Consider the following 10,412-nt stretch of genomic DNA (forward strand, 5'->3'; position numbering starts at 1 on the left):
ATGATAATTCTAGTCATAAAACCAATAACTAGTAAATCCTATAAGGCTTTCAATGTAAAATGAAAATAGGTCACTGTGGCATTATTTCACAGCCTACTACACACTACTGAGAAAATTACAGTAAGTTGATATTCTGTTAACTACTAATTAACTATACTACATTCTATTAACTACTAATCATTATTTACATAATTACAAGGCTTTGATAGGTAGTTCACAATGATGAACCCTGAAAATTAAAAATTTATAAATGCCTCCTGATAAAATCAAAGGCTCAACTCTAGCTATGCTCAGCATATTTCTTATACCCTAAGTGTGCAATTTTTACAATTTACATGGGGTCGCCAATCACGGAAAACTGTTAACCACAAGACCTTACTCCCTGATCACATCAGACAAAGCTCACTCCTAATGCACAAGGGTCCTGCCTAAGTCATCCTTCCAGCCTCCACAGCTCAGTGACCCATCTGTCACAGAAGCTTTCTAAATGTCTGAATAAATGAATACCACAAAATGGCCTTAAAAAAAAAAAAAATCACAGCTGTAACTGGATTTGAATTCCAAAAAGCAGTTTTTTAAAAAATTTTTATTTATTTTTGGCTGCATTGGGTCTTCGTTGCTGCATGCGGGCTTTCTCTAGTTGTAGTGAGCGGGGGCTACTCTTCGTTGCGGTTTGCGGGCTTCTCATTGCAGTGGCTTTTCTTGTTGTGGAGCACGGGCTCTAGGCACGCGGGCTTAAGTAGTTGTGGTGCACGGGCTTAGTTGCTCCACGGCATGTGGGATCTTCCCGGACCAGGGCTCGAACCCGTGTCCCCTGCCTTGGCAGGCGGATTCTTAACTACTGTGTCACCAGGGAAACCCAGCAGTTCTTTTTTATAAGGGTTATTTTCAAAACCTGTATTAAGATCCAACCCGTGAAATTCCCACTAGACCATTCTAAAGGCTAAAATGTAAATATAAGTCAACACACCATTACATGTTTAAAATTACAAATTACCGCTTCAAATTTCTCTCGGTTCTCTCGAAGATAATGAATACAGGCCATTCTGACTTCAACATGGCGAGACTGAGAGTGCAGCACCTGCAAAGGAAAGAGCAGCACACTGTCAAGCACTTTGTTAGAAGATTCAAGCTACGACCTAGTGCCTTCTTTCACACCCAACATAACCTCACAACCAGCAGACATCCGCCTCCCTTTCCCTTACTATCATTTCTAGCTCTTTATTCGTTCCCACCTCTTCCACTAACCAGAGAGATGACACGACACATACAAACAGCAGTACTTAAGCCAGATGTCACTCTATAAAGAGCTTATTACCATTTCTCCTTTAAGTCACTGAAATTACTCCTTTGGGGAAATCTTTGCAAACTTAAGACACTTTCCTCTCCTGGCCAGCCCTCTACTGTAACTTTGCTCTTCACAAAGCAAGGCTAACAGAATTCCTGCAATGCAGGGCTTAGCCTCATCCTATGCATGTTGCAAAAGAGAACAAACAGGAAACTTCAACACAAATCGTCTTTGCGGCTTTATGCCCATAAGAGATAAATTTCTTTTTCCCGGTAATTTTGAACTATTTGCCTTATGTATAAATTTAAGTCCACCGTGGTTTCAGAAAAATTAAGGCACTCATTCTTAAATCCTTTAGCTGTCAGGCTTACATGATTCTTGAAAGAACATCCAGGGAGCAACACACAGGATGCAAACGTGCCCCTGTGTGCTGTCATCCCAACAGCCTTGAAACTTGCTCTTTTGCCCAAAATCTTAAAGCACCACCTGAAATAAGTCATACTACAAAGATGATCCAAATCCTCCCACTTTGTAGCCTCTGTTTTCTTCTGTTAAACAACTAGTTCAACAAAAGAATAACTTACTGGCATTTTGTCTCTTATAAAAGTCTAAAGCTTTGGTTTGAAACCCTCTGGCTTAACTACCATGCTAAAAAGAGATTTTTTTTTTTCCTATAACTAGGTGTCTCAAACGAAGGTATTCCTGGTACTCTACAAGGTCAAGGTAGGAGAAAAAAAGCTGACATATAAAATAATCACATCTCAAACTACTCTCAAGGCCTCTTGAGAATTTCTATTATTATAAAGTAACTTTAAGAGTTAGAGTTCCAATTGAGTGATTCTCCCTTATGTTCAGGGTGAGCAGAGAATTCAGGAAAAGGGAAGCTCCAGCTGCACATTCTACAGGTCACTGTGGGCAACAGCCAGGGCTCATTTATACCCACAGAACCAAAGGCACAACTGTTTAGACAGCTAGCAGGTCCCTGCACACTGAGACACACTGAAGATGCACTAGCTGAGGTGAGCAATGAATTTGTCTTCAGCATACTAGCTGGTTTTTCAGCTTAACAGAGTATGCCGATATTGTTGTCTTGGGTACTACAAAAAAGCATCCTTACATATTCTAAGCTTCCAGCACTGGAAGGACTACCCAAATAGTAGTAGATTTGAGTAGTAGAAAAAATAACCACCACACAATGTTTTTGTCAATTCAACAAATGACCATTTAGCAACACTTCCTTCACAGAAGCTATGCTAGACACTATTATGAATCAACGTATTAGTCTGAGTAAACCACAGTGTCATCCGATCAGGCTTTCCTGCCATTAGTAAAGTGGAGCTAGTCTTAAAGCCATTTACCTAGCAACAGGTGGCAGACATAAGTGAATAAAGCTTATTTTCCACCAAAAACAATGACAGGCATATCTCTTGTTTTTTCTCCTCTTTTAACAAAGATTTTATTAGCACATGAAATCTGAACCTGTTACTCAGAAGCAAAACTCTCAGCAACTTCTGATCAAGTGCGGGGTGCCGGGGCTTTACAAAGCCAAGCACTGTTAAGAGAAGCAAGGTTAAATGACAACTGTTTAAAAAGCGTAATATTGTGCAAGTTCAAGGACACTCAGGAAGAATTCAAATGGTATGACAAATATCTTTGCAAATCATTGTATACATGAAAATAAGCTAGAAATAGGAGGCTTTCCAATCTTTACTTAGGGCAGACGGTGATAAACACGGAGAAAGGCCGAGACGCACTGCTTCTCCAAGTCCTCTAAGAGCGCCCTATTTTTAGCTCTAGGGCCACAGAGCTGATTCAGGTCAGGCCTCCTGTAGGCCCACGTCCAGAACTGTAAAAAGGGAAGAGCCTATCTAAATCAGGTAATTTGGAGGGAAAGACTCCTGCTAATTCAAGTCTCTCCCTCTCCATTCCCCCCGCCAAAGGCCGCCATTTAGATTACCTACTGTGACTCCTTGTTAGAAATTATAATTATTTTGATATTATTGGAGAAATCGTTGGCAAAAAAGTAAATCCTCTGTACACATTTTTAAAGGGCAGCCTGAGGCTGCTGTCTGTTACTGTCCTCCGCCTCCCCCTGCAATGCACACACTGCCTTTGGCCATGAAGGCTATTACCTTTGGTCCTTGTCTACTGAAGAACTGAGCTGCCCCCAAGAGTCACAGTATTAAGCTTTCTAAAAGCTCAGTATACTAAAAGTCAGAATCACCTAATTGGAAGGGATAGTCCCTTATGCCTAACTTAAATCCCATCACAATAAGATACAATAATAATGTGTTAGCTGATGTTAGCAATGAGTTCTTAGTGTAACCAGCTAGCTCTTGTTCCTTTCTACTTAAAAATAGAGATTCTGTATAATCAAGTTTGCCAATTATCTACAGCATGTAGTACTGAAACCAGACACACCTTTCTGCTTCAACATAAACTAGGATGTAGATAATCCAACTCCAAATAAGCACCATACTTTCCTTATTTCTATTTGTTTCCCCCTCCTTCCTTACCAAATTCTTGCTAGAGCTAACAATATGTATCAATAGGGACTGAATTCACTTCCACCTCTTCCTTCTGCTTCTGGAGGTGCTAAGGAGTCCAGGGAGGCTGAGGCAGAGGAAGCAGGACAGATGGAGATCCAGGAAACTCACGAATGGGACAGACTGTTTACCTTCTGATAGTAAAGACTGGGATGTGTTTGTGTGAACATATCCCAAAGCAACATTAGCACATCCTAAAATTCTAAAAATAAGAGACATCTATTGAACTAAAAAAGAGCTCGATTTGGGAAGCTTTGAGAAGAATGTTTGAATGACAATGCCTGCAACAAAATGCAAAGGTTTGGAGCTTTGCTAAATACATTTCTTGTTTAAAAAAAAAATGATGTTATGCTACTAATGTGAAAACGAGGGCCTTTGGAAAATAAATGGCTGGTCTTTGGATATTGAAAAAAATAAGAATAGACTGGTCTATAGATGTTAAGTAAAACATTTACTCACAAATAGAAGTTGTGAAAGCTACTGAGCATTCAAAAAAGGTGAGAGAAAGAGAAACAGAAAAACTCCAAAGGCGGGGAGGAGACGGGAGGGGTGGACCTTAGGCCAAAGGAAAGCAAACTGTGAACGGTAGGAAATACACACCAGGGCAGTAATGTGAAACTTTTGTCCAACTATTTCAACAGCTATTTTTCAATACAGGATGGGTTTTGCTGACTGCATACCTACCAACTACAGTATTATATAACAGGGAATAAGCTCTCTTACAAAAAAAAAAGAAAAAAAATCAGAAACATCTTCCCAAGAACTGTGGTAGGAAGTGATTTTGACCATTAAGGGGGAAAAATTCGGCCAAGGGCCTAAAGGACTCCAGATATACCCTTCCTTCCTACTACCAACTCCAAAACAGACTTTATTTTTAAGTCAATTATTTTTAGTACACCTACACTGCCTTGCAGAGCATTAAAAAAAAAAGACTGGAATCTGCTCAAAGACAATTCTTTGCAAACATTCTACCTTTTCCAAAGTCTGGCTTTCCCAAACTGTACATTTTCCCCCTTCTGATTCAAGCTGACATTGGCGGGCTTGGCTACCCTCCGTTCCAAAGTCCAGCAACAGGAAAAAAAATCATGTTCCGCGAGTTAAGTCTGGTGCACCACCTCCTCTAGGAAACATTCGGTTTACTGGTGGGAACTCTGTGCTTATAAAACCAAGAAGGGGAAAAGAACATTTCGCCCTGTCGCCAGCCATGAAGCAAGGATACAAGGCTCTCCGCAGGCCTCACGGGCTGGCCTCAACTCATTACCTCTTCGCCAGGAGGAACGACACCCAGATAATTTACAGGTCTTTAAGTTTCGATTTAGAGCTTCCAGACCCGGAGCAGCGTCCGGTTCCGGCGCGACAATGGGCCGCTGTGAGGACGCCGGGGCCACGCGCAGCCCGGGAGGTAGGCGGCCCGGCCCGCCCGCCGCTTCCCACCCGGCCCCGCCGCCTCCCCGCGCCCGGCCCCCGCCCCATTACCTGCTCCGCCACGGCCCGGAACAGGCACGACCCGTCCTTGGCGACCAGTTTCCGATACAAGCCCAGTTTCCGTAGGTAGGCGTCCATGGGCGTCGCGTCCTCCCGGGGCGCCGCACCGCCCTGGTCGCCGCCGTCTGGGGCGCCGACGGCCGCCTCCATGTTGCCGGTCGCGCTGCAGGCCCGGCGCGGCGCGGGCTAGCCCCACATGGCCGAGCCGCCGGCTCCTCGACGCCCCGGCCTGGGGCGGGCGGCGGCTCGGGCTCGGGCTGGGCACGCGGCGGCGGCTGCAGGCGGCGGCCCGAGGCAGCGGTCCGCGCGCATAGGGGAGCCCTGCCTAATGCATGGCCAGGCGCACGCGGCCACCTCCCGAGGGCCCACGCGCCCAGGGGCAACGGGGGAGAAATTCACGAAAACCCGAGAGCTAGGAGTCACTTCCCGGCGGCCTCGCCGCCCGGCTCAGCAACTGCGCCCGGGGGTCGCCGCCCGCACAAGTTTCCTTGTCCCGACCCGGCTGAGGCGAGGAAAGCCCTGCACCCGAGCGCGCGCGGAGCCGGCTCAGGTGAAGCGAGGCCTGCGGCCCCAACACCGGGAGCCGAGGAAGCCGAAAGAGAAAGACGCGGCCTTTCGTCTCCCCACCTCACAGGAGGGCGCCGGAGGGGCGGGGAGCGGGCGGGGGCGCCCAGCGGAGGGCAGCACGCTCGCAGCCCAGATTTTGTTTTCGCTTTCGGCCAGACAGCGGAGAGGACGGCGGGAGATGTAGTTTGGCCAGCGGCAGGAAGTCGGCTTGCGGCGGGCGGGGACGCGCGGCCGGCCTACCCGGGGGAGGCGCCCGGGAGGCACGGGGACTACAAGTCCCTACAGCGCGGCGCCGCCGCAGCCGCCCGGAGCCGGCTTCGAGCTTTCCGGGCACAGCGTCCGCGAGCAGGCCGAGGGTCTCAGCTAGCCGACGTGCAGCAACCTGCGCGCGCCGCCCCGCCCGGCCGTCCGCCCACTGCGCCGCGGGGCCGCGGGAAGTGCGCGTGCCCTGCGTGCGTGGAGTCGCCAGGGACACTGAGGCTGCTGGGTCGGCCCTTTGTGTATTTCCAAACAGAGGGCGCACCTGTCTGCTCCCCTCCCCGGCCTCTTCTCCTGGCGTTTCCATGGAGGTGGCTTTAACGGCTTAAACAGAAAATAGAGCTAATTGGCGAAGGCTCCTGGAACTGGCACCGTGCGGGGCGACACAGGCTGTCCATAAATCAACCGTGGCCTGCTGATTCCTATTAGAGATTAGATGTACAAGCTCGTGCACTATAGCAAGATGATGCCTTTGCCACAGACATTTTGGTTCACCGTGCCACTGTAGCTGCCCACCGCGGCACAAAGAGATGGTCGCCGGTCGGAAAAACTTAGATATTTTTTCTTGAAAAATTCATCTCGTAATTGCTTGATAACGTGCTGGACTTGCCCTGGGTTCCAGCAGTGCCTGCTGGAGGATTCCCGTTCAACTTCCCACCCTACGAAGTTGAATGACAATATATGCTTTAGAACCTAGAATTTATCCAGCATGTTTTTGTGACACCAGAATTTTATTTTTACTAAAGTACAACAGCATCTGGTGTCCTAATCATTTAAAGACATGGTTAACCATAAAATCTACTCCAGCCTTGAGGCCATGGTGTGCCAGGATGGGGCTGGGGGGACTGGAGAGTTTCTGTAGGTTTAGACATGTGGTCAGGCAGGCTCTGGAATGGGGGCAAGGCAGGCCAGATGGTGAGAGCCCAGTGCAAATTACCGAAAGTTCTATTTTAGAAATTTGTTTTTGGTACTTGGTGCAAACAATGACTCCCATATTCACTTTCCTTTGAACTTCTAAATTTGATTTCTTAAGGTTTAAAGATTCAATATCCGATTTTTTGTATTGGAGAATACAAAAAAGTATTCTAACCTAAATGAATTTTCTTGTCCCATTATTAAATTTTGTACATTTTGTAGAGAAATAAACACTTCAGAATCACTTTTAGAAAAATCTAGTTTCAAGTCAAACCTGTTGCTTTTCTTTCTTTAAAAATATATACATTGCATATACTTCTCATTCCACTCAAAAAGAATTATGCAGTATTGCTACTACCTACAACATGGCTTGCTTTTCTTTTTTTTTAAAATATGGCTTGCCTTATAAACCCACAGACGAATTGAAAGTAAAGTAATATCTAAACTATAGAGCTTAAATATTGAATTCTTAAAATGAGATTCTGTAGTATTAATAAGCAACAGACTTTCTGATATGCCAAAAGAAAGCTATGCCTTTCCTAATATTTGTTACTATTCCTTCAGTAAGAATTCTGAAGCTTATCTCATATTCAATATGTATTTATGGGAAATCTACTGTGTCTAGCATGCTAAGATTGCACTGCTAATTATCTTGAGGATATATTAGAAACATATTGACAGGGGCTTCACGTTTGAAAATTTATCAAACCTTACTTTGTAATTGAAATTTTCATGATTACATTTGCTCTAATTTTTTTAGAAGTCATTCAAAAAGCTTTGCTCATTTTTTATATGCACAATAATTTCATTTTGAGTGGCTAACAGTGTTTCAAGCATATTTTCCATTTTAAGCCTTATCCATATTTTAATCTTATTTAAATGTGCTTACATACATATATTTTTAATAACGTATGTAACATCACCATTTTCTAAAGCCCCCAAATTCCTTTGAAATACTTTGAAAAGGAAACCAAATACATCATTAACACTACAATGTCTCTATTTTCCATTGCAAAAATGTAATTCACTGATAATAGTATAATCAAATGGATATGATCATTTAAGTACTCTGGTTGGGGCTTCCCTAGTGGCACAGTGGTTGAGAGTCCACCTGCCAATGCAGGGGACACGGGTTCGAGCCCTGGTCCGGGAAGATCCCACATGCTACTGAGCAACTAAGCCCATGCACCACAACTACTGAGCCTGCATGCCACAACTACTGAGCCCACGTGCCACAACTACTGTAGCCTGCGCACCTAGAGCCCATGCTCCACAACAAGAGAAGCCACTGCAATGAGAAGTCCGAGCACGGCAACGGAGAGTAGCCCCCGCTCCCAGTAACTAGAAAAAGCCCGTGCGCAGCAACGAAGACCCAATGCAGCCAAAAATAAATTAATTAATTAAAAAAAAAAGTATTCTGGCTGGCCCTAAAGTTGACTTCTGATATTTTTTAAAATGAATTATTAAATACTAAGAAAACAGAGGCCTTTATCAGAATTCATCGCAATTCTTTGTTATCTTGTAAAAATGTGGTTTGTTATCAGAAGTATTAGAAGAATAACACATTTCCAGTCTTTTCTACACATGAGGTCTTGGCAAAATTACTTATTATCCTCACTCTTACTGAATGAGTGCAGAACAGCCTCACTCTAAACTGGCTGCTTTGGGTTCCAAAATTAGAAGTAAAACACCTGTTGTATCTGACCCTGGGTCTGTTTAAGGAAATCCTTTAGGTATTTTGAGACCTGATCCAAGACAGACCCTCTGTATGCCAAATCCCCAAATATAGCTCACTGTTTAGGCAATGTTAAAGGATCCTATGACTTTAAACTGGACCAATACTTACAGAAATTCACTTGCTTTCAAATTCACTTGTTGACATCAACCTCTGAAACTTTTCAAGAAACCACATCTGATTGACGATGTTCCCCTCTGAGGAAGCCATTTCTGATTAGTAAAAGTGAAGAACAGACATTTTAATCAAATATAACCTGAAGGATTCAACGCTCCTTAGAACCTAACGGAATTAAAGTCATCTTATGCAAACGTGTCGACTGTTTTTCTTGTACACAGTTAAATACCTCAAGTCCGTTTGTTTGCTCTGACACACTTTGGAGATAATTGTATCCGGTGGAATATTTTTGTTCTAAAAAATGGTAGATTTTCTGCAGATTTTTTTCCAATAACAGGTTAGGTGTTATGGTAGCCAGCCTCAAAGATGGCCCCCAATGACCCCCTGCCTCCTGGTAGTCACACTCCTGTATAATTGCCTCCACCTTATAGCAAGATTGGTCTGCTTGATCAATAGAATAGAGCAAAAGTGATGGTACATCATGGCTGAAATTAGGTAATAAGAGACCCTTTTGGCATTTTGGTGTTCTCTTGCACTCCCTGTCTTGTGGGGGACTCTGGTGGAAGCTGGTTGCTATGGGTCCTGAACAGACTTACAGAGAAGTTCTCTTGGTGGGGAACTGGAGCCTCAGTCAACTGCCATGTGAGTCACTTTTGAAGTGAGTCCTCCAACCCAGTCAAGCTTTCAGACGACTGCAACCTCATGAGAAACCCTGAGCTGGAACCATCCAGCCAAAGTCTGAGATTCTTTTCTTTTTCCCTGACCGGGGATTGAACCCAGGCCCCGCCAGTGAACGCATGGAATCCTAACCACTGGACCACCAGGGAATTCCCCAGGTCTGAGATTCTTAATTCTGAGATTCTTGACCTCAGAAACTATGTGAGATAATAAATGTTTGTTGTGTTAAGCTCCTAAATTTTGGAATAATTGGTTATACAGCAATTAATAAGTATTACAGATATAACACTCCATTGTTTCTCTTTATTAGGTAGACATAGAACGTATGTCAATAATTCATTAAAATAACCACTAATTTAATATCCTTAATGGTTTTACTATTTTTCTAAGTTGCCAGTAAGTGGAATTTCTTTTTTAAATTTATAAAATCCTTTACAAAAATAGAAAAACCTAGGGGCTTCCCTGGTGGTGCAGTGGTTGAGAGTCCTCCTGCCGATGCAGGAGACACGGGTTCGTGCCCCGGTCCGGGAAGATCCCACATGCCGCGGAGCGGCTGGGCCCGTGAGCCATGGCCGCTGAGCCTGTCCGGAGCCTGTGCTCCGCAACGGGAGAGGCCACAACAGTGAGAGGCCCGCGTACTGCAAAAAAAAAAAAGAAAAACCTAAAATGTCTGGGCTTCATTGTCCCATAGCATTTTGGTTTGTTTTCTATAAAAATTAAAGTAATTAAATCCTACAAGAAACCTATTTTATGAAGAAAGACCTATTTCTTTCAGATCCTATGTGCTAGACACTGCTAACTGTCCTCCACTTTGCATTTCATT

At 44.4% G+C, this 10,412-nt stretch overlaps 1 protein-coding gene across 3 annotated transcripts in view; it reads right to left on the reverse strand.

Moving 5' to 3' along the window:
* OTUD4 (OTU deubiquitinase 4) overlaps nucleotides 1-5,469 on the reverse strand; it is a gene marked incomplete at its 5' end in the record, with an annotated part of 41,632 nt that extends 36,163 nt beyond the window's left edge. For 2 of the 3 annotated variants that reach the window (XM_082652772.1, XM_082652771.1), the window contains 2 exons: nucleotides 998-1,081; nucleotides 5,311-5,469. In XM_082652772.1, the coding sequence (XP_082508898.1) occupies nucleotides 998-1,081; nucleotides 5,311-5,469 (243 nt within the window). Of the gene's footprint in view, nucleotides 1-970; nucleotides 1,082-5,310 lie in introns of all 3 variants that reach the window. The other variant, XM_082652770.1, reaches the window with a different exon arrangement.
* Between the last annotated feature and the right edge of the window lie 4,943 nt (nucleotides 5,470-10,412).

This window comes from Grampus griseus, assembly GCF_964374135.1.
Source record: "Grampus griseus genome assembly, chromosome: 4".
NCBI classification, from domain to species: domain Eukaryota; kingdom Metazoa; phylum Chordata; class Mammalia; order Artiodactyla; family Delphinidae; genus Grampus; species Grampus griseus.